The sequence below is a fragment of the Mauremys reevesii genome, linkage group 3, assembly GCF_016161935.1.
Source record: "Mauremys reevesii isolate NIE-2019 linkage group 3, ASM1616193v1, whole genome shotgun sequence".
Lineage (NCBI taxonomy): Eukaryota > Metazoa > Chordata > Testudines > Geoemydidae > Mauremys > Mauremys reevesii.
Window position 1 is genome coordinate 125,091,102 of NC_052625.1, and position 25,330 is coordinate 125,116,431.

A 25,330-nucleotide genomic window follows, 5' to 3' on the forward strand; every position below is an offset into this window, starting at 1 on the left:
TTCCTCTGGTATAACTAAGCTTTTCTCCTCCCCCTCCATGCCATCCCTTATGCTTACAATAACCTTCCATTTAATGTACACCAAGCTCTCTCCTACTCTCCTCTCCAAACACCACTTGTGAAAAGCCTTCCTGTAAAATTATTGTGTCAAGTATCAGAGGGGTAGCCGTGTTAGTTAGTCTGTTAGTCTATAAGGTGCCACAGGATTCTTTGTTGCTTTTGTAAAATTATTGAGTATTCCACTCTATAATGTGAAATGCACTGCACTGCACTCGTTGGTGTATGTATGTGTATGTATATATATATATATATATATATATATATATATATATAAGATCTTCAGGAAAAGTGGTGGTGGTAGGATTTAGGGCGGGGGGTTCTGTTAGTTTATTATTCATTTTGGTGGGGTTGTTTGTTTTTTGCTTACCATGTTTTACCTGTTGTAAAACTCCATGGTGGAATTATAGCTCTGCACAAATAAATAATGATAATTGCTGCACATTGGAATACTTGGGCTACATATCACTAACTGTGGCTAAAACACGTGCAGCAACTAACTCAGACCATCTCCACCCAGAATCTACAATTATCTGGACTGGTCTTATCAGAACCTGCATCTGCCTGAAGATCAAAGGAAGGAAGACTAAATGGTCAGCCAAATATGCAGTGTATTTGTAACATTCACACAAGTGGGTGGCCTCTCTCTAATGTATAAACAGTAGTTGTCAGAGGAGGCTGGTGACATCTGGATGTGGGTAAATGAAAATGACCTATCAGTGTCCTCATAATCAGTTTATGGCAACAAGTAAAGGTTCATTGTACTGTATCTGAGACAAAGCCTGGCTGAGAATGTCTAATCTGAGATACTGATACTATTTTTTTGTATTAGACATTTTCTGTCCTTTCATTCCTCTTTTCACAGTCTCCTGGACAAAGAGTGCGGTAAGGTATGAGTTCAAGATGACCTTTCAAATCTACTGCATTGGGTGGGTTCAGAATTAGATAGAATAAGGTCATCCACCCTGAATTTGGTGCTTGTGAAAAACCAGTGTTGATTGCTCAGGCTAAATCCAATAGTACACCATAGTATATTTGGTGCTATTTCACAAGCACCAAATATACTGCCAACATACTGCTTGGCAGGCACTGCACAAGCTTCCTCTTGCAGCTCTGCTAATGCACCTGAAACCTGACCTACAACTTCCCTGTTATTCCAGAGATTGCCAGTCACTAACTGCACAGTTATTTTGTGATGTGATTGAATACCTACTGGAGAATATGCTGAGGAGCCAAGATAATTTCTTTTAACACATGCCAACTTTGAACATTGTTCTCTAGAGGAACAAAGCTATTACACTAACCCAATACACAAAGTAGTTTTTTTCCATACAGTATATGTCATGGAGTTGATTCTTCACTGCCTTGCACTTTGTATTGTCATTTACATCTGAATGAAATCAGTGCAAAGTGGATGTAAAACACTACCAATGGTGTACATAGAAATCGGATCTGGGAGCATTTAACACACATCACAAAAATCACCAGGTACAAGGCAGTGGAGAATTGCACCCATCTTCTTTAGGGTATCCCTTTTAAAATAACTCAACTGTAGAGCATGTTTCTCTGGAAAAAAACACTCTCATTATAACTTCCGGGTACCACCCCGAAATGGAAATGGTATGTTGTAGTTAAAGCATAAGACGCAGGGCCTGGATTCATTAACTCTGTTGTTGTCTCTATGGCATTCACTACCTTGCAATGTGTTCATAGGAAATTCACGTAACCTTTCTGTGCCTCAGTTTGCCCATCTGTAAAATTAGTAATATAATAATACTGACCCTGCCTCACAGGGGTGTGGTAGGGCAGGATTAAAATTGTTGTAAAGTGCTTCGAGATCTTTTAATAAAAGCAGTATACAAGTGCATAGTATTATAATCATAATAAAATAGTTTGGGGTAAATCCTCAGCTACTGTAAGTTGTATTGATTTCAGTTGATCCATGATAACTTACACTGGCTGAGGTATAGCGTATAATGTGTTGTGCAGGGTGAAATTACTTCCTGTAAGTGTTGCACAATGGAGATGAAATCACTTCTTGAGAAGATGAGTGAGTTTTTGCTCCATTATTTTGTATTCCATAGAAATGCCACCAGAAAAATAATCTTGAAATTCATGAACTATTTTTTTCGTATCTTAGAAAGAAAGAATATGGCAGTCTCCTTTAAAGGGCAATGTGTAGGGATCAATCTGAATATGTAAATAACTGTTAACATTCAGGCATATTTCATTTCAGGGAAAAAATCAAAACCACCAGCCTATTAATTACCAATAACCTGCAATTTTCCCTGATACTCACTTTCAGTCATCAAGTCCAAAGAATAATCCCTTTCTCTCTCAACAAGCAGGCATCTGTACTGGAATCTATTGGTAATTATATATACACCAGTGGACAAATTGTACCTTGTTTTGGTGCCAGGCAAGTTCAGCATTCCTTCTAATGCCTTCAGCTTAGACAGACCTGTTCACTACCTGTGAATTCTAGCAACATTTCTGATGATATATAATGCAGAGTTTGTGCTCAGGAGCCTGCACATGTGAATGCTATAGTGATAGCTTTATCCTGTATGCCACTTTGTCAGCACTCCCAGGCAGACCAGTGAATTGTTCCAAATGTTTTCATTTGTAATACGCTGCCACTTACAAACACTTTTCATTTAATCCCTCAGTACCTTGAAGGGTTCAGGCCTGGCACCAGTCCTTGTTCTGCTTGGCAGAGTACTTGCCAAAGTCATCTACTAGGCCTGAATTAAGTAGCACCTTCCTTTAACATTTGTCACTCTTTTTTATTGAAGGACTGCCAGAGAAACACCACTGGAAAGCACTGTGAAAAATGTCTGGATGGTTACTTTGGGGACATCGTCAGAGGAGTGCCCACATTCTGCCAGCCCTGCCCTTGCCCATTGCCATTAGTTGCCAAGTATGTAAAACACTTTGTTTTATTTTATTTGTGCTGAACCTTACACTTTCTGTTCTGCATTCATCTTTCAGAGCCAGGCACAATAAATCTTATTAGACTGGGGATCAGCGAAAGACTGATGCACCTTCAAGCGTAGAAAACAAAGAACATTTTCACTTGTTTACACTTATCACCAAATGAAAAGGTGAAAAAAGGGAAAATAACATTTAAAGTCATAGAGTTTAAGGCCAGAAGGGACCATTCGATCATCTCGTCTGACCTCCTGTATATCACAGGCCACCAACATTAAACCCAGCAACTGGAATTTTATTTAAAAGGTGTGAATATTTTTTTCAGTCTCTTCCATTGATTGCTGCATACAGAAATGGGAGAAAATATTTGAACAACTTAGGGCTCTTTCTCTTTTAAATAAGAAAGGTTGTCAGCAGTGTGCTAACTTTTAATAAGCTGAAAGCCAAAGCCAAAGCCATACCTCTTTATACGTAAAATTCCCCATGACATCTGGAAAGCAGAAACTGATCAGGGAAAACCCTAGCACAGTGGTCCCCAAACTGTGGGGCGTGCCGAAGAACATTTGGGGGGGATGCACGGCAGGGCATGGGCCAACCACCCAGCCCAGCTCTGCCCCCAGATGCAGCTCTACTCCACCCCCCAGCCTCAGCCCCAGCCCCAGCCCCACTCCACCCTCCTACTCTGCCCGCAGCCCAGCTCTGCTCTCAGTCCCTCTCCGCCCCCAGGCGAGCTCCACCTCTAGCCCCACCTCCTTCCCCATCCCCAATGCTGCCTTCAACTCCAGCTCCTCTGCTGAGCCACCTGAGCAGTAATGCAGGAGGGGGGCGCAGACAGATCCCATTGCTGGTAAGTTGGGGGGCATGACAGGAAAAGTGTGGGCACCACTGCCCTAACATAACACAGGCCCAAGCAAATGGTAGCTTGGCCTGGTTAATGTAAGCACAGCATCTGATATTTAAATTAATGCATCCAACTTCAGTAGTGGTGCAAGAGGCAGACAGTAACTGTAATTTCAACTAATGCATAGCCTGCTTTTGGATATGAATTTCTGAAGCCTGACAGAAAATACAGGTCCAGGCCAATAAGAGGACATTTACAGCAGTCATTATTCCCTGTGGTTTCAGAGATACCAATTAACGAGAAGATGTGGCTTTCTGTTAGAGAGCTTTAATAGCACATCAAAGTCATAGCAGAAGAAATCAGCATTCCATTACTTATCACTGTATTCCATCTGAATGGATATCTATGCATATCCCATTACACTGACAGGATGATGTACCTCTAAATATTTCACTGTCGGTCGAAGACCTTTTTAGTGAGCCAGCTATTTTCTCTTTGTTTCCCATTCCACTTTCAACCAGAAGGTTTTAGTCCTTTTCTACACTGAATTTCTTTCCCTTTATTTCATGGTACTTCTTACGGTTGCTATAGGACTGCTCTTTAGCACAACCTCAAAGTGAGAAATTTGCATTTTGTTCAGCTGCTCAGAGGCACGGGCTCAAAATCACAGCTGGGCCCAAGCTCACAGTCCCTCAAAACACTTCCTGACTTTCAGAAGAGCTATATGCACATGAGGACTGCAAGATGAAGAATAGCTATGACTAAAAAAACTACATCCCTGATTGGATTAGAGAGAATGCCCAAGAGAGTGAGGAGAAAGGATGTCCAATTTTTCTTCACAATTGACTGAGCACCTGCATTTTACTATATTTATGCAAGGCTAGCCAGGTGAATGAGTTCACATGGGAAGTGTATTATTTATTCATGTTTCAGTATCTGAGACAATAGCAAGAACACATAAGTAGAAACAGAACGGTCCAACAGCTCCTTTGTTCAATAAATGAATTTTTTTTTCATATGGCTGTTTGCCACACAACAGCCATTTCAGCTTGCAAGCACAGTTTCCTTTTTTGGAGGACATGATAGCATCCTTATCCTTTTGCATATGTTTTGTCTGTGACACCATAAAATAGAGATGTATTAAAGTTGTGCTGAGAGAACATGGAAATACAAGGCTGACCCCCAGCTGAAGTAAATCAGTGTAACTCTATCGGCTTCACTGAAGCTATACTGATTTATATTAGCTGAAGATCTGGCCCAATCTCCCCCAACTGCCCTTCTTTACTCAGGAGTCCCTTATTTCAAACTTAAATTTATCTCCATTCCATATAAATTTGGTGCTTTAATTTCATTGCTGTAAATTATATTTATGTCAGAAATACAGAAACATGAAACAGAGGTTAACAGAAACATTATTTATGCTAAGGGGATGAATCTTGGCATTTAAGGGCTTGTTTACATGGCGAGTTACTGCACAGCAAGTGAATTTACAGTGCACCAGCTTATCATGGAATAACACCCACATAGACATTGCTGAAGTGCAGTGATAGTCCCAGAATGCAGCTTGGCATATTACACTTTCAAGCAGCAGAATGCTAAGCCCTACTCCAGGATGTTCACTGCACATCCACGTAGCAAGGATCCACATAGCAAGTTACTACATGGCAAGCTAGAGTAGATTCACATCTTGACTTGGTGAGCAGTAACTCATTGTGTAGACAAGCCCTACGTTTCTGCCTGAGTAACTGTCTTGTGTCTTTCATTTGGGCTCTTTGGGTGAAACTCTGTCCCTATTAAAATCAATGACAAAACTCCTGTTGACTTCAATGGAGCCAGGATTTCAATGGAGCTGTAAGTATCCTCCCATTTTGGTGTGGTCTTGCTACTAAAGTTTATGAACCTCAGAATTACTAATAGCTGTAAGAGGTGGTCCTGCTTCCACTGAACTCAATGGGAGTGTTAGCTCTGACTTCAGTGGGAGCAGGAGCAAGCCCATGTACTATAATAATCTGTTTTTGCTTTTACCTGTAACATTATTTCCACATCATATATGACAAGGACTTACTAATAAATAATACCAAATTAAATCTGAAGTTTTTTAAGTGCACTATAACCCCTAAATCTACTTTAAACCTAAGCTACAAAACTAAAAGAGTTGTTTTTCTTAGTGTGAGTGATTACAGTGTTACAGAAGTACTTAAATTGCTCTGAAACTTTACTCTCAGAATTGTTATGCTTATACCCTATGATCTTGACAGTTATTAGTAGGGCTGGCCACTAAACAAGAATTCTCTTTCACAAAATGAAGTTTCATCAGTTATTTTCAATCCAATTTTGAATGAAATGGAGACCTTTCAAAAATTAAAAAAAAGAGAGAGAGAAAGACCCACCTCAGAAGAATAACTAATAGCCCAGTGGTTAGGAAGCTCACCTGAGCTGTGGAAAACCCACGTTCAGGTCCTTTCTCCACATCAGGCAAAGTAGGGACTTGAACCTCCCGAATGGGGGCCCTTATCACCAGGATATTTGGGTCTTTCTCTGAAACTCCATCTTGGACCCGAGAAACTATTTTCCATTGAAACCAATATGTTCCCATGAAATGTTTTTTTCGTTTCAACAAATTTACATTTTCCGATGAAAAAGACTTTAATCAGAAAATTAACATTATTAGTGATTCTATATTTCCACTCAAATAAGCCATATACTTAGTAAATAAGCAGTGACTATACTGTTAGAAAAGGAATCTCTGCCAGTCTTACATCAAAATGTCTGTTTAAATGCTTTCTGTATGTCCTGGAATGTTATATCTCACATTTGGCTCCTGTTACTTTTTATTGTGTAGGGGCTAATTGGCCTTTGTTCCCCGTTATACTAGCGTATTACATTTTTCCTAATTGGCTGCACACCTTCCTTTCAGCTGCAGCTTTATTGTTCATTGTTCCATTAGCTTTTCCAAAAGGATTATATCTGAATCTAAATTTCCTTTTTTAGGGAGTGAAGAACAATCACATCTAGTTTAAAGACACTAACCTAAAATTGCTGCCTGTTGTTGGTGATGAAAATCTTATTGTCTTGCCATACCAGTCCCCACTACCTTGACTCCTCTCCTATTTCAGACCACTAGAGTGAATGAAGCCCAGAACACAAAGTAATAATATCATAGCCCATTTTGCAACATACTGGTGTTTAAATCCTGATTGCCTATAATGGGCAAGGACTGTCTGGATCAGGGGTCAGCAACCTTTCAGAAGTGGTGTGCCGAATCTTCATTTATTCACTCTAATTTAAGGTTTCACATGCCAGTAATGCATTTTAACGTTTTTAGAAGGTCTTTTTCTATAAGTCTATAATATAAAACTAAACTATTATTGTATGTAAAGTAAATAAGGCTTTTAAAATGTTTAAGAAGCTTCATTTAAAATTAAATTAAAATGCAGAGCGCCCTGGACTGGTCGCCAGGACCCAGGCAGTGTGAGTGCCACTGAAAATCAGCTTGCGTGCTGCCTTTGGCACCCGTGCCATAGGTTGCCTACCCCTCGTGTGGATAAATACAGGGGCGGCCCCAGGCCCCAGCACGCCAAGCGCGTGCTTGGGGCGGCAAGCCGCGGGGGACGCTCTGCTGGCTCCGCGAGGGCGGCAGGCAGGCTGCCCTCGGCGGCTTGCCTGCGGAGGGTCCGCTGGTCCTGCGGCTTCAGTGGACCTCCCGCAGGCGCGCCGAAGCAGCGGGACCAGCAGACCCTCTGCAGGCAAACCGCCGGAGGCGGCCTGCCTGCCATGCTTGGGGCAGCAAAATCCCTAGAGCCGCCCCTGGATAAATAGCACCTAACACACAGGGGTCCTGACCTTAGGTGAGACCTCTAGAACAGGGGAGGGCAAACTACAGCCCACGGGCAGGATCTGGCCCATTAGGGCTTTCAGTCCGGCCCGCAGGATTGCCAACCCCGGGTGGCTAAGCCAGACTCCCTGCCCGCCCTGTCCCCGCACTGCTCCCAGAAGCAGCCAGCACCACATCCCCGCAGCCCCTGGAGGATGGGAGTGGGGCAGAGGGCTCCATGCTCTGCCCTCGCCTGCAGGCACTGCCTCCCATAATTCCCATTGGCTGGGAGCGGGAAATTGCAACCAACGGGAGCTTCATGGGTGGTACCCACAGAGGAGAGCAGCACGCGGTGGAGCCACCTGCCCCACCCCACCCCCAGGAGCCACTGACGGACATGCTGGCCACTTCTGGGAGCGGCGCTGGGCCAGGGCAGGCAGGGAGCCTGCCTTAGCCCCGCTGCGCACTGCTGCCACCCCAGAGCCACTCAAGGTAAGCAGCACCGTACCCCAAACCCCTCCTGCACCCTGCACCCCAACCCCATGCCCTGAGCCCCTAACCTCCTGCCCTGAGTCTCCTGCTGCACCCCTCCTGAACCCCAACCCCCTTACCTGAGACCCCTCTCGCACCCCACACCCCTCCTGCACCCCAATCCCTTGCCCTGAGCCCCTTCCTGCACACCGCACCCCCCTCACACCCCACACTCCCTCCCACACCCCAACCCCCTGCCCCAGCCCTATAATCATGGCCCTGCATACAATTTCTCCACCCAGATGTGGCCCTCAGGCCAAAAAGTTTGCCCATCCCTGCTCTAAACGCTACTGGTATGCAAACAATAAATAATAATTATTATGTTTATGGTGTAATCTTCAGGGTCAAACAAAAGGGTTCAGAGAGAAATATCCTTTTTTTCTTTTTTATCATTCACCTTTATTCTTACTCTATTTACAGTAAGACAAGAAGGTGCCTCCACCATGAAGCTACCAAGGCTTTAAAGAGAAAATATACAGACGATATTGCTTACTACTCCATTTTTCAACAGAAGTTTTATCTCTAAAAATAACATGACGAATGGATTCATAGCAGTCAAACAGACAGACCAACTCTGCATCCAAATCTCTAAACTGACATCATTAGATTCACTGTTGTTCTTGGGATTCATTTGTAGGGCTTTAGTTTTTTGTCTGGCCAGAGTATCTTTATATCTGCTATCCTGGGAACTTTTGTAATAGTTCCCATTAAGTGAAATGACATATTTTTGGAAAAATTGGATGGAGGCTTCTCCTGACTCTAGCAGATGTTACTTAATTTTAAACCTCAGGAAATGTTATGATCTTTTAAAAAAAAACTAAAGAAATATAAAGACCCCGGAAGACTTTGGTCATACTTCATAACTTAAATCCACAAAGTAATAACTTCAAATGTTTTAAGGAATTAGCCTGTATACAGGAAGAGAGGAAACTGCCAAAGTATTGTAATTTTCTTGCCATGTTCACATCAAAATGTTACAGAAGATAATTTGGGAATTTCATCAAGAAAGTCTCATTTTAAATTCTGTCTAATTGTATAAATGTCTCCAAACAGATCATTGACTTTACTCTGGAAAACATTAGCTTAGAAATACTGATTGGAACAGAAACAATGAAGGAACTATTTATATACTTTGTCTGTTGCTTGTTCCTAGGACAAGTACATGGACCAGATTCTCGTCCCCTGTTCTGGCCCCTTTGTATAGCCTGAGCTACACAACGGGGATGGAATCTGCCCACAGATGCCCAGCTGAGAATTTCACTGTGCTAGGGAGCTCTCAACTGGCATAAAGCTGTCAGAGCCAGTTCCTACATAAACCACTCACTGACCCAGGCAAAGGCAGTGTGTTGGGAAAAGTATGCGTTGTGGTGCTCTGCTCTCTCTACCAGTTCTCAGCTGGCACATAGTACTTTTGGGACAATAGCCAACTAAGATAAATTAGAATAAGATTAGGCAAAGAACCAAGGAGCATGTAGTTAAAGAAACATGGAACTGTAACTGGTTCCCTGACAACCTTCCTGCTCCCTGGCCATGCTGAATGGGTGTCAATGCAGAAGAGAATCTGGCCCCATATTTTCTAAACTAAGTAAGAATGTCTTTAAAATTGTGTGCTCTTTTTTTGTCTGTAACTGTATCTAAGACACATCACCCTGATTTAATTGTGTAGGGTTTGGTACTTTTCCTGTCTTTACTAACCAAGTTGTGGTCATTTTTAGGGGCCAACCCACATTTCAAAGAATTTTTGTTTCCGTATTATAATGTGGTTATTTGTTTATTTTAAGAAACTGAAACTTGATCCTGAAAATTAAAGACCACAAGGGGTAAAGGAAGCCATGATGTTAGAATAACATGCTGTTAAAAATCCCAGCACAGAACTCCCACCACAAGCAGCCCTAACTGGCACCCTGGCTGGCAGTCTCAGCAGAGGCCAAGGGTTGAACGGATTTGTAGACTAATCTGCCTTTTCTCTCCTAGAGATGGTAGAGTAGATCCCTGGCTGGTGCAAATCATCATAGCTCCATTGACTTCAATGGAAATCAATTGAACTATTCCAATTTACACCACCTGAGGATCTACTCTGATTCCTATAGGATGCCTTTGAGACATTCTGTGGGGATTGTGTGAGGAAACTTGCACTGCCACTGCCTGTACTGTACCTTTCCTGTGGTTAAATATAAGATTTTAGTTCCCAAAGAACTTGAGCCAACATATTTCAAAAGCAACCTTCTGTTTAAACATTCTGAAATAAAATAGAAGTTCACAGGAAATATAAGATTAACTATATACTCTCTTCAGCTATACAGCGAATGCAAGTTCCTTATTTATAATATATGTATAGAAGCATGTAAGTGTGTCTGAGCTAGGCTGCAAGAAGGAAGTCAGTATCTTTTTACAATTTATATAGTGTGATAGGCATGCATGGTTTTTATAGGTGAAAATAAAAAGACCAGGTGTAGTGTACATTCAGCTCCTATTGACTTCAGTGGGAACTGAGGGCACTCAGCACTAAGTAGGATCAGCCCAAAGGTCATATAAATAACAAATGTTCACAATATACAGAATGTGTGCATAGGCTATTAATAAGTATTGGATACCCTGATTGATATTTTTTATATGCAATTCTAGTTTTGCCGTTTCCTGTCAGAGAAAAAGTGGGGTAGTGCGCTGTGTCTGTAAAGAAAACTATGCAGGACCCAACTGTGAAAGGTAAGTAGACTAGCAGTATGGATGACTGGTCAAGTTTGCCAATGTTTCAAAGCCTTTAAGACTGTTTCACACACTGGGGAGAATTTTTCTGTGCTTGACATTCAGTGGATTATATTATGTCTGTCTGCCTAAGGGCCTGATCTTGCACTGAAACCAACAGAAGTTTGCCACTGACTTCAACAGGTGCTGGAGAAAGACCTGCATTTTGTATATTTTGTCTAGTTATTGCATTTTATCTTCATGAAACCAGTTTCTTCAAAGGAACAGAATTGTAGTGTGTTGGATACAGCTAACAGCTGAATTTAAAATTAGCAATATACTTCCTATAACCCCTTTCCTAGAAAAAAATATGGTAGTTCTACCAATGAATTTTTTCAAGACCAGAGAGGAAATCATAATATTTGATCAAATTATTAACAAGCAGCTATATATTTATTATTTAAATTTGGAATGCATTTCAAATGATGCATCTCAGTAAAAAGTGAACTGAGCAACCCTGATCCAGCTTTGCTTTTCAGATTGTCTATATGTCCTCAAAAGATTTCTGCTACTACATATCAAGAATGACAATGTATACAAACAAACAGAGCTATATAGTACAACACAATTTAAATCTTGTGAAGTACCAGCTTCCAATACCGTTATTCATGATGAAAGTGTGGCATCAATACGTGACGTTCCATTGAAGTCAATGGAGACCCCTTTACGCTCCCACTTGCATAATGTCATTGAGGATATAAGATAAAGTTGCTCTCATTTACAAAGGGGCTGAGTAGCACAGGATATGGGAGCCTCATCTGGTTCTGGTTCTCCACCCCATCCTTTGTACCCAATAAAATAGCTGGTGTTGTAGAGAATTCAGTTGATTAACTCCAGTGGAAGATTGTGTGCAACCAGTGCATAACTGGACTATGAATGAGGGGGGAAATGGATGCCAAATATCCAAAGGAGAGAGTTGTGTGTAAAGAGCAAGGAAACAACTGTGATTTGTCACAAAGTAAAAGCTACAGTTACCTCCTAAATAAAATAACTTGTTATAAATGCAAGTCACTCAAAGTGTCCATATGCTACCTTTTGGACCTTTAAAGTGGCCAAAGTTACAATTTTACAAGTAAAGCTATTGCAGATGGAGAGCATAAAAATGAAATAAACTTGTTTCCAGTCTGGCTATATCCTGTTATTCTTCTGGAATGTCATATATGCAAACATAGGACAATATAGATTTCTCACTGGTTATTAAAATATCACACTAGACTACAAATGAATGAAGTTCTCTGAAAAGGGTAACAGACATTTTTCTATTCAGAGTGGCAGAAAAGTATAATGTCAACTTACTTTATCTGGTATCTAATAGCCGCTGGCCAGCTTTTTGTGTACCAGAGGAAAAAGATAAGAGCAGGCAAAGGAGAAGAAAGGAAGAAGAAAGCAGTTAGCCCAAGTCAGTGAGGGCAAGTTGATTAAGTGATTAGTAATGGGGTATGGATCTTTTCTCTTCTAGGTTGTTAGTTCCAGTCCAACCAATGTCGGCAGTGATGAAAAGTCTTTACCTTCTGATGGCTATATATGGGGCCTAGATGAAATGAGGTGGTGGTCACCATCCTGTTCCTAGAGGACACGCTCACTGAGCACTAGCTAGTATTCTTCATTGGTAATCTCAGTTGTCAGACTAGTGATTCAGTTGGAGTGGAGAATGACTCTCTCTTTTTCCCAGGGGAGAGAGCAGGAATAAAAATTTGAAACTTTTAGAGGGGAATGTTCTGTGCCCTGGCCATGGCCCCAGGACCAGAGGAGCTCGCTCTCCCCCCTGTGGCCCCAGGTCTGGAGGAGCTCACTCACTCACTCTCCCCAAAGCCTGGGGGCCAGAAGAGCTGTCAGCACCTGCTGTGGCCCCAGGGCCAGAGGAGTTCTGTGCCCCCACCAATTATTGGGGGACCCCGTGCCTCTGCTTCCCCCCCTACTTGTGCATGCCCCTACTCTCTCCCATAGGAGATCCTTTATATTGGTGAGGGGATACATGTCCAGGGCAGTGCTGGGCTGTTTGGACTCTACCACATGTGCAGACTTGGAAGACCAATAAAGGTTGCAAATCTGGCACTTTTAAATTACCACAAGATCACATGTAAATGTTACTTTAGGCCCATGTCATGCCTGCCCCTGACATGGTGTACAGTGGGGGCAGAGCACACTGATCCCTGCCTACTTTTCTGCTCCCTGGGGACTGCCCAGCACCTCAAAAGGGCTGAGGTGGAATCAGGCCCCTCTATACAGGCCTAAGGAATGTGACTGGCACTTCAGGGTAGTAAGTGGCAGGACGTCAAAGGATGTAACAGCATGTGTGCTCTTGCAGCGCACTGGGAGGCAAGCTGCCTCATTTCCTCTGGCTTCTGTGTGAGAGGTTTTCTTGTTCTGCTTGGAAAGCTTGGCACAGAACTGCCTGACTTATTCTTCAGTTAGTTGCCAACATGTAAGGTTGGGAAACCATGGAGGCTTTTGCTAGGAATTGTGAAAATGACCTCTCAATCCCCAAGTGTAAAGTTGTGAGCGAGTGAAATCTTTTTGTTCATTGCTTTAAAAAATGAGGCATTATGGCAGTAACAAATGAAATCCAGTTTTTGTTATTTTCTAATTATTACAAGATTCTCTATGGAAAAAGTGCTTTGGCGTACATGGTGGACGGAGAGGAAAGGTTCCATTGGCACGGTTAGTAGAGGAAAGTTAACATCTTCCCTGCCAATAATCACAGGAAATAAAAATGCCTGGAGTTAAAAGAGAGAATTTGTTAACTTCATTATTTCAACAATGAGACATTGAAAAATCACATGGGAATGAAAATATTTTTATTTAGCAATGAAGAGTCATTTATCGGGACATGACAGGAATGGAGAAGATCTTTTCTGTGGAGCTTTTCTTGGGCATAAAGTAAGGAGATGGAGCAGTGTATTTCTGTCCAAGTTTCCTTGCTTTTCTCATTCAGTGCCAGCCATTCAGAGGAGTTGGATGCAATCCAAGTCTATATTATGTGACATGGGGAAGTGAAAGTGACACATGTGCATTTTCAGCTCTGAAAGTTTCTGTCTGTTTTAAACAGCAACTCCAGCTGATAAGCTATGGCTAATAGAAGTGAGGCAGACAGTCATAAAAAACAGCAGTTACCTCCATGCCAACAAACACATCAGTGGGAATGAAACTGCATGTGCATGGCCTTACACATTTCTGTCATGTACAAAGCTGCACTTCAACTGAATGGTGTATTTCAGAGGAGAAAAACTGAGCACCTCATCTTCATTATAAGGAATGGCCTGTGGCAATGATATACAAAGTCTTTTACCTGGAGGCCATTAATTTAAATCTAGCTCGTATTAGCAGTGCCCAAATGTTATTTCTATTGGCATTTTGTTCGATGGCCAATATGAAATGATTTGGTAGTCACACAACAGTTACTAGTAGATGGGTAGTCACACAACACTTACTAGCACATGAAAAACCTCTAATTAGATTATTTTTTTAAAAGGAAAAAATGTGAAAATACAAAAAAATTCAACCAGTTCTACTGATGGTCAAAAAATCAGAGGAATTTTTTCCTGTTTATATTTCAAACTTCATAATGTTGTTGACATTTGAAAAATATTGACTAGCTCCACTAGCTGGTACTAGCTGAGGGTGTGAAAAGCATTTAAAAGACTTTCAGCATGACTAGATAGCAGCATTCCTATCTTTACCAATGGAATGCCTGTGCTCCACTAGCAACATTGAACTGAGAGGGGAATACCATGGCAAAATTCCCTCAGGAAACAGTTACTGCCACTCTTTGATGCAGAGAAGTGGCACAGGTAACATACTGTCCCTAACTCCCTAACAATTTCTTTTCACTCCAAACTTGGGCCTATGTGTATAAGAGACTATGGGCCTAATTCTGCCCTCACACCAGTGTAAATTAGAAGTATCTTCATGGAAAACAGTGGAGCTACACTGATAATAATGATGACAGAAGAATCAGGATGTATATCATTACAACTGAGGGTAGGTCTACACTTACCTTCCGGGTCGACACGGTGAGTTTGACTTCTCAGAGTTCGAACTATCGCGTCTGATCTAGACGCGATAGTTCGAACTCCGGAAGTGCTGCGGTCGACTCCGGTACTCCACCACTGCAAACGGCGGTGGCGGAGTCGACGGGGGAGCCACGGAGTTCGACCCCGCCGCGTCTGGAAGGGTGAGTAGGTCGAACTAGGGTACCTCGAATTCAGCTATGCTTTTCACGTAGCTGAATTTGCGTACCCTAGTTCGACCCCCCTTCTTAATGTAGACCAGGCCTGAGTTCAGATCGCAGCTATGGTGACACATAACCATGGAGCATGGCTTTATTATTTATCTCTGGGTCACCAAAATGACAGACCATTTTTCTTACTATCAGGTTATCTTGGTAGTTCGTGCACATGGACATGCACTTTACTGACAACGGCAATTAATTCAAGCAGCCAAATAGTTTAAAGTCTGTTTGAATTATATGGAAATACTTTTCAATGTATGTATGATTTTATTCTGGGAGTTTAGGGTGTGAGTATAGTCAAAGCACTGATGAGGAAGCTCAAGGGAATCAGAACTCCTTTCTTCTTTCACAAAAAAACCCCAAACAAACAAATGTAGAGAGAGGCCAAAATCAGAACCATCTGCCCAAATCTCCAACGTTTGTAGCATACTGATAAAATGAAATGTGGATTTGACTAACATCTTGTTTAGGTTTTATCAAAATCTGACTGAGGTTTTGCAAAACTCCAGTTGCCCCATCATAGAGATTGGCAAACACCAAACCATTTTGCAGAGATCCTTTCTACTATGAACTTAGATAAAAGAGATAAAATGGTCTCTGAATCTGGTCTTCTCTGGTTTGTTTTTGCAACATGAAAGCTGACATCCTCTGTCCGTCTCCCAGATAATACAAGATAGTTTATGAAGTCCGAAGCTGTTAGTGAATAAAATAAACACCAGAATTGCTGAGTGACCTGCCAAGATAGTTTTGTGATGCATTCAAAAAGCACTGTGTAGCAAACATTTTCACTGCTAAAGGAACAGACACAAAAATATATGGACTGAAGTAATCAAGAACTAGAAGTGTTCTGGATGCAGTACTTGTTCCTCAATGCCACAGAGCTATAAATCCCTAGATAGATTTAGATTTAGATTAGATTACAAAACAACATCTGTCATAATTTAAGTTTTGTTCACTAGCACTTGAAAAATGTCACCATCAATTCCTGGCGACCCAATAAGGACAGAAAAATGATACTGCAGAGGGGAATGTGATCATTATTAATAATCTTTGGACATGGATTTGTTCTCAGGTGTGCTCCAGGTTACTATGGAAATCCCTTGCTGATAGGAAGCATCTGTAAAAAATGTGACTGCAGTGGAAACTCAGATCCTAACCTAATCTTCGAGGATTGTGATGAAGTGACAGGCCAGTGCCGCAATTGCTTGCGCAATACCACAGGATTCAAGTGTGAACAATGTGCTCCTGGCTATTATGGAGATGCCAGAATTGCTAAAAACTGTACAGGTATTGTATTGTGTTAGTAATAGATGCTATTGTGTACTTAAAGTATAGTATAATACAGATATAGTGCTTCACTCTTGTTCCATTCCCCATTTCATCCACTAAAAAGATCAGCAGTTCTCTAATAACACTGGTCATTAAAATGTCATTATTAGGCTTCAGAGTTAAATGCCCAATAAGATTAATGAGTGTCTAGGTAATTTACACCTGTTGAAACATTGATTCGAGCTCTTTGTACACTTAGAAAGACAATTCAATATTCATTACATTCTGATCACGTTTAGAAGGTTTTCTTTACAACCAGGAAGCTAGAAATTTATTAATTTTTTTAATAATAGTTTAGATTTTTCAGAATCTGAATAGGCCGTGTAGGCTACATGTATGTATCAAGAAATGGACTGGTGCTTGAGACCTCTGCTGTCACATATATAGCTAGACACGCTCACACATCTTTCTACGGTACACATGTATACTGTGAAAATACAGATTACCACATATCAGTAAACTAGAGCGCATGTCTCACTGTAGTTTTTGGCAGTATACTACTGTCTTAACTATAGTTATTTTGACCTGAGCAGCTAGTCAAAATTCAGGGCCTTCTAGGTTGTTAAAGTTGGGAATAGAAATTGATGGTTGATTCTGGTATTTTCTTTGACTCAATCTTGTTTATTTACAAGGAATGCACAAAGTCCTGCTTCTCCCAATGCAGGAGGAAGCAAAAAACCAAAAGGAGTGGTTTCTTAGCATACAGGCTCAAGCTGACTCAGAATTTCTCTCTAGGCTTCTCCAAGGTCAAACCATGATTACGGGCTGCAGTTTAGCTTTCTTGTTGTGCCTGAATCTCTCTCAGTTTCTTGTCTGCATCCCTGCTTATCTTGTCCCCACCCACCCACCTGGTCAGAAACTGCCCAGAGGAACCTTCTTTACACTTAGAATTAGCTTCTGACTAGACTCCACTGATTCCTTATTTTAGATGTCGCCCCTTAACTGTCTCTTACAGCTATCTTAAATGAAGGTTGCACTCTCATCCATCAACAAGATTTAAACTCAACCAATAACAAGGTTTAACCCAACTCACAACAGTATAAACTCACTGCTGCTAAATACATTTCATTTATACTAGACAAGTAACTCCGTATGTATGCAATGTACCATTTGTTGTGCACCACGCAAAAATCCCAAGTCCAATATTGACCTTACATTTCTTCTCTGCTTAGCAGAGGCTGGGAGTCTCATGGAAGTGACCCTCTCAGTCCATTGGAAAGTGGCCAACTAGTTACTACACTAATTCTGAACAATGTCTGTAATACCAGCCAGTGTGAGAAGCAATACAGACAGTGGTCTTGGAATAGGCTATGTTATGCAGCTAGTTATGCACATGGCTAGCTTATGTAAACACCATGTTGTTCTTACTTTTACTCTCATCTTCCCTTTCCCATGTCTTCCTATTGTTAGTTAAATTCACCTGTTGTGTCTTGTTTAAAATTAGCTTGTAAATCATGCCTTTGTATATGTCTATCCTCCACCCTGCACAATGGGGCCACATAAAATTGATACCATAGTCATTAAAGATCCAGTAGCAGTTTCCGTGAGAATAGGATTCTTCTTAGTGGCCTGGCTACATTCCAACTCAATCTACCTAGATTTCCCCTGACTGATAATTTATTCTTCACTGTCCACTCTAAACACTATTGTGTAACCTTGTTGGTTCAAGAGAAGCTACAGTGTTTCCATACTTCAGATGAATGCAGTTTCAGTGGTGGGTAAAATAGTTAGCACTGGCCACAAGAGGATGGTGATTTTTTGGGAAAAATTGTCCCGAATTTGGATGACAAGTAAAAAAAAAATCAAAATTTTGTGAGAGAAAAAATTCTGAAAAATCCATTTCAAGAAAACCAAAACAGAATTTTGCAACTAGCTCCCAACTTCCCTACTCCCTGAGCAGTTGCCTCCTGGGGTTGCTCATTCCCCCCTTCTCCAAGCAGCAGCCTTCCCATGCTGCTCAGGGAGCCAGGAGACTAAGGGCTGGCAGGAAACCAAGCAAGCAGGCCTGGTTTCCATCCAAAGTTCTAATGGAATTAACACATTCCTGAAGAACATTTCGGTTGTGTAAAATCAGTGTTTTCCAACACAAAAGTGTTCCATCGGAAAATTTTTGACCAGCTCTAAAAATGACCACTATGCATGGAGGGTGAAATTCACCCCTCTGTCAAAAGGTCACAACATTTAAACATTTAAATTGTTAAAATAGGGCTTAAATGTTATTTCAATGATGCACAGATCTTGTGCTACTCTTCTGCACATAAATGATTTAAATGCAGAGTCTGTCCACTGTCAATCAGTTAGGCTTTCCACCAATGGCTCACCCTGCAAGAACAGCTTTTCTTGCAGTATTTCAGTCCTCATTAAAACCAGGAAAAAAATTAAGAATGGTGCATCATTTTGCCCAAATCTCAAGAAAAATTCAGATTTGAACAAAGTTTGGGTCAATTCTTATTTGAGCTGAATCTGTTTATTTATTCTTGGTTGCAAAAGTTCATCTTACAGCTGACTCTCTTGAATAAATCCTGATTTTGGAATGTTCATTTTGGAGAGATTCACAGCTCTAATTTTATCTTAACTGCTGCTAAAAATTTTAACGTGGCATATTTCACTAACAGGAGTATACTGCCTGAACAGAAACACTGTACAAACATTTAGACAAGCAATCCATAAATGGCTTATATGCCACATATAAACTCTACTTAAATTAATCTGAAAATGACTGCTTGAGATCAAAACATTCATATTATATTCCTTGGAGTTCTCAAGGTGGTTTAGATTTTTACTTGCAAGTTCAGTTAATGCTTTGGGGAGAAATATTGCCCATGAAATAATAAATATAACTTACTTGAAATGCAAAAAGATGAGAGCAAGAGTAGGCAATTGAATAAACTCGGAGCATACATGCATGACTTACATAAAACACTACAAAGGGTGCATCGAACAGAAAAATACAGAGAAGAGAAATATGCAGAAAACCGCAAAAGACAAAATGGGTGAATTAGTAAGGAGAGAGAACAGCAACATGCTATATCTATGCAAGAGAGTGTTTTTGACATAAGAGCAAAAGCAAAAAGAAAAGTCTGTAGTAGTTTAAAAAATTTTCATCTGCTTTTCAACACATTCATTAGCCATGTATCATATCCACTGCAAGACAGTAAACAAATTGCCTTCAGAGATTGTTAATTTTAGAAGCTTTCTGCAATAATAAGACATAAGAGCACAGAAAGGTTTAATGCTCCATTAACATTGCAACATTTACTAAACAACTGGATGAAAAGTGACAGATCAGCATTGCTTTTGAAATCAGTTTGTTACAATCCTTTGAGTCACAAATTAAAGTTAACGGGTTAAAAGAAGATGCCAATTTGGTTTTGGGTCCCTAATCTACACTCTACACTACACCTGGTAGGGCTAAGTAATTTTTTGAATTGTCTGGATCCTGTGATAGAAGTAGAGAAGACATTGCTTCTTTAGAGATCATTATTTTGTTACAGAAAAGGTAGACCTTCAGCCTGGACTTCTCTAACCCTAATTCTGGAAGTATAAAGTCCAACTAATATAGATCCAGTAGCTGGCAGAAACAGAGATCATATAGGTTAAAGAAAATCTCACAATGTATGCAGCCCCCTAACAGTTACAGCTGAGAACAGAATAGGCCAAATTCTAATCTCACACTAGTACAAAAGCAGAATAACCCCACTGTTAATGAAGTTACTTGGAATGACCCTGCTTTAAGTGAAATCAAAACATGCTCCATCATAAAATCATAGAACTGGAAGGGACCTGAAGAGGTCATCTAGTCCAGTCCCCTGCACTCAAGGCAGGACTAAGTATTATCTAGACCATCCCTGACAGGCGTTTGTCCAACCTGCTCTTAAAAATCTCCAATGATAGATATTCCACCACCGCCTTAGGCAATTTATTCCAGTGCTTAACCACTCTGACAGTTGGGAAGTTTTTCCTAATGTCTAACCTAAACTGCCCTTGCTGCAATTTAAGCCCATTGCTTCTGTCCTGTCCTCAGAGGTTAAAGAGAACAATTTTTCTTGCTCCTCCTTGTAAGAACCTTTTACGCACTTGAAAACTCTCTATGCCATTATCTAAATCACTGCTGAAGATATTGAACAGAACCGGACCCAGAGCCAATCCCTGCAGGACCCCACTCTTTAATTTAACTTTAATTATGCCCGTCCGGCATGACTGTGAACCACTGATTACTCTCTGGGAACGATTTTCCAACCAGTTATGCACCCACCTTATAGTAGCTCCATCTAGGTTGTATTTCCCCAGTTTGTTTATGAGAAGATCATGCGAGACAGTATCAAAAGCCTTACTGAAGTCAAGATATACCACATCTACCACTTCCCCACTATCCACAAGGCTTGTTACCCTGTCAGAGAAATCTATCAGGTTGGTTTGACATGATTTGTTCTTGACAAATCCATGCTGACTGTTACTTATCACCTCATTGTCTTCTAGGTGTTTTCAAATTGATTGCTTAATTATTTGCTCCATTATCTTTCCGGGTACAGAAGTTAAGCTAACTGGTCTGTAATTCCCCAGGTTGTCCTTATTTCCTTTTTTTATGGATGGGCACTATATTTGCCCTCTTCCAGTCTTCTGGAATGTCTCCCATCTTCCATGACTTTTCAAAGATAATTGGTAATGGCTCAGATATCTTCTCAGTCAGCTCCTTGAGTATTCTAGGATGCATTTCATCAAGCCCTGGTGATTTGAAGACATCTAACTTGTCTAAGTAATTTTTGACTTGTTCTTTCCCTATTTTAGACTCTGATCCTACCTCATTTTCACTGGCATTCACTATTTTAGATGTCCAATCGCCACCAACCTTCTTGGTGAAAACCGAAAAAAAGAAGTCATTAAGCACTTCTGCCATTTGCACATTTTCTTGTTATTATCTTTCATTGAGTAACGGGCCTACTCTGTCCTTGGTCTTCCTCTTGCTTCTAATACATTTGTAGAATGTTTTCTTGTTTCCTTTTATGTCCCTAGATAGTTTGATCTTGTTTTATGCCTTGGCTTTTCTAATTTGTCCCTACATACTTGTGTTACTTGTTTATATTCATCCTTTGTAATTTGACCGACTTTCCACTTTTTGTAGGACTCTTTTTTGAGTTTTAGAACATTGAAGATCTTCTGGTTAAGCCAGGGTGGTCTCTTGCCATACTTCCTATCTTTCCTACGCAGTGGGATAGTTTGCTCTTGTTCCCTTAATAATGTCTCTTTGAAAAAGTGCCATCCACATCATGTTTAGTGCCAATCATATACTACAAAACTTTTCCTCAAAACTTCTTGAATAGTCACAGTAGGATGTAAATATGAGGACTATTTAAATCACAGAAGGCCATGTACGGCCTACAGTGAAATAGAAGTACAACTAGGCCCTCGCAGGGTCCTAGAGCCTGGGGCCCAAGCCAAAATGTCTACTCCACAATTAAACAGCCCCTGAGCCCGAGCCCCACAAACCCAAGTCACTGGGCATGGGCCAGCTATGGATTTTTAATTTCAGTGTAGACATACCCTGAGCACTATTGTAATACAAACAGTAATTTAGTAAGTGCAGGAGTAGGGGGTGGCACACTTTGAAAATGATTCTAAAAATCTCCTTTTTTCCACAGAGTGCAATTGCAGAGGAGGACCCTGTGACAGTCGAACTGGAGAATGTCTAGGAGATGGCCCTACAGGCACCGATTGCCCAACAATCAGTAAGAATAACAGCAAGGCATCCAATAAAAACAATGGAATACCCTTACTGTATTTAGTAGCCTGTAAATACATATTAAGGTTTCATCCTGCAAGATACTGAGCACTCTGGCCAGGATCCAACAAAACACTTAAGCCTGTACTTAGCTTTAAGTGTGTGTAGTGTCCAGTGCTTAAAGTTAAACACAGGCTTAATTGTTTTGCTGGACTGGGGGAGATTGCTCAGTGCCTTACTAGCCCTTAGAGAGAGACCCTGAAGCACTATGAATGACTTAGAAGGCTGATTCTGTGGGCCCTCAGGCACAATGTCTTCTACTCAGGGCAGTACCTAAAAATAAGTTTGCCCAGTTCCTCAGAGGGAGTTAGGTACTTAACTTTCTTTCCAATCAATGGGAGTTAGGTGCCTAAATACCTTTGAGCATATGGGCCTCTGGCCCTAAAAGTTATCATCTAAAAACACAGGAAATGCAAAACTTTTGGTTCCAGCAACAATATTTCCTCAGCTGCCTTGAACATCAATTCCTATGTATGTCAGTATATAATCGTCTCCATTGCAAAACCAGTATTTAGCAAGAGATACCATAATGAAGTTTCTGAGATATTGCAGGTATCTCCTATTCAAAATGCAGAGGGAACACTCTGGTGTCTCCAGTACCACAGTGTTGTCACTGTGGTTAAATGCTGACCTTGTTAATGGCAGTATAACCTTTTTTTGTTGTAAACAGAATGTGCAACACAGCTGAGAGAAAGTTGCTGTTGGAACCTTTGTTTTATATTTCCTAGCTTTGTGATTTTTAGCAATGTAACACCAATGTTTCATTCATCAAAGGTTCTTGGCATTTAGTAATGGTATACATTTAATTAGAAAGTTTACAGTATTACTTAGAACCAGCGTTCTGCATAGGGTGACCAGATAGTAAGTGTGAAAAATTGGGACAGGGGGTGGGTGTTAATAAGGGACTATATAAGAAAAATATCAAATATCAGAACTGTCCCTATAAAATCGGGACATCTGGTCACCCTAGTTCTGCATGGCCATGGGTAGCCCTCTCGTTAACCATAATTCAGATATACTAGCACTGTGCCTTTTAAGAATTGACTTCCTAACTGAACTGTCAATTGAGTTCAGCTTCTGCAGATGACTGCCAGTCACTGAACAAAAAATATATTCTGCTATAACTGCAAATATTAATAAATGCATGTTTCTGTGTTATAACAATTGTGTGAACTCACTTTTTGGCCCTGATTTCTTGTTCTGTGAGTCACAAGCATGCTGAGTCCCTAAGGCATAGCCAGGAAATGCTTCTTATTACCCCTCCCACTGGTTACCAAGCAGCCTTGACAGGCTCCCAAACTAGTTCCATCTGGCTGTCCTCAGGTGGAAGTGTGGTGGTTAAACTGTGGGACCTTGAAAGTGGGTGGATTAAAATGAAGAAAAATGGGTTTCCTAAGGGCTCCATTAATAACTAAGAAGAATCCCCTGTGGTGTGAAGGGCACAAAGTAAACTTTAAGAAGAAGAGTGTTTTCCATTTAACTGAAACTGAAGTTAAAAGAAAAATGACCATATCTTATTTTATTGTCAGGTTGTGATAAATGCATTTGGGATTTGACTGATGACATCCGATTAGCAATTCTCTCTATTGATGAAAGCAAATCAATTTTGCTGAGCATTTCCAGTGGTGTTGCTGCTCACAGACACTTGAATGAACTCAACTCCACTGTTTCCTTCCTCAAGGTACAGATTGCCCTATTTGGATGGGCTTCATTTTTTAGTTTAGTATTAACCTACAAATTAATGCTCCATCCATAAGCATTTCAAACCCTGTTCAGCATAGTTGAATTCCTGTGCTGCCCATACCATACTCATTATAGAGAAATTTGTTTTCAGCTATATTGAATTAACACTATTTTTTAAAAATCTCTTTTCATACAGATGAAACTGTCAGCAAAAGAAAATCATTCTGTACTTAGGAAGATCAACATCGATAATGCTGAGACTGAAAGGGCCAGTCTCCTCTTAGAAATAGAGACACTTGAAGAACAGGTTTGTCTGCAATTCCCATTATGAACTCATGATGGAGTAGGTGAACCAATGTGAGCCTACGATTTGTCCCATTATGGCAAAAGGGTTTCAAGAAAGGACCTTTAAAGGGCCTTAGTAGATTATTTTATTTTTGAAACAAAGAAGGATGCTTCTAGGAACTGGAAATGGAAATAATCTCTCCAGTCTGTCTTCCTGAAAACACAGGATATAGGGCCTGATCTGAAACTCACTGAAGTTAATAGGCGTCATTCCACTGGCTTCAGAAAACTTTCCATCTGGCTCATTGTCCTCCACATATTGCCCATAGTCCCTCACAGAGGCCACATTTACTAAACTGGCACCACTTTTGATGCTGAACTTCCATTTCAAATTCTGTTTTATAATTGAGCAAAGTAATCAAGATGAAAGTAATTCCGGTGTACTTTCTGAATGTTTGAACTGTATATATTTTACATAGATGCTCTCATAAAATTTAAATTAGCACTGATTAGATACTTCAAATCATGTTTCAAAACTGCCAGTTAAAAATGGCTTCTCAGGTACCTGCTGAGAAAGGCACCTGATCAGCACTCAAGATATGTTTTGACACAATTATAATCATACATATTTTATCAATGTTCAGTTGCAAGACCATAAAATTAGTGTTACATTCCATCACTTCAAGGGGCACACTTACTGCAGCCTAACAGAGTGCTAACATGAAATCTCCTAAGAGAACAGCTGGGGCTCAAAATACTTTCTCTTTTTTAAAAATAGTGATTAACAGATATCCTTCATAATTTGAGTGATATCAAGTCAGTGATCAGCATATTTTCACTGAGAGCAGAATACAATTAGAGTTCATGGCACAGTTCCAGAGTCTGTGCTTCACTTCTTAATTCTTCTGTCAGGCAAGTAAAATATTACGCTTAAGACTAAAACTCAAGCACAGAAGTAAGCAGGGAACAACACAGAGACAGGAAGAAAGAGAGTGAGTAAGGAGGTGGGAGATCAGTGTTTACTTAATGGAAGGACCCTACAGTATTAAACTTACTGTTATTTGTGTTCCTCTGCACTTTGCAAAAGGACCAGCTGATTCAACCA

General features: G+C 40.7%; 1 protein-coding gene across 7 annotated transcripts in view; it reads left to right on the forward strand.

Moving 5' to 3' along the window:
* LAMA4 (laminin subunit alpha 4) overlaps nucleotides 1–25,330 on the forward strand; it is a 157,274-nt gene that overhangs the window by 63,024 nt on the left and 68,920 nt on the right. For all 7 annotated transcript variants that reach the window (XM_039531831.1, XM_039531827.1, XM_039531825.1 and 4 more), the window contains 6 exons: nucleotides 2,852–2,976; nucleotides 10,799–10,879; nucleotides 16,222–16,436; nucleotides 22,118–22,204; nucleotides 23,787–23,938; nucleotides 24,137–24,247. In XM_039531831.1, the coding sequence (XP_039387765.1) occupies nucleotides 2,852–2,976; nucleotides 10,799–10,879; nucleotides 16,222–16,436; nucleotides 22,118–22,204; nucleotides 23,787–23,938; nucleotides 24,137–24,247 (771 nt within the window). The remainder of the gene's footprint in view (nucleotides 1–2,851; nucleotides 2,977–10,798; nucleotides 10,880–16,221; nucleotides 16,437–22,117; nucleotides 22,205–23,786; nucleotides 23,939–24,136; nucleotides 24,248–25,330) is intronic.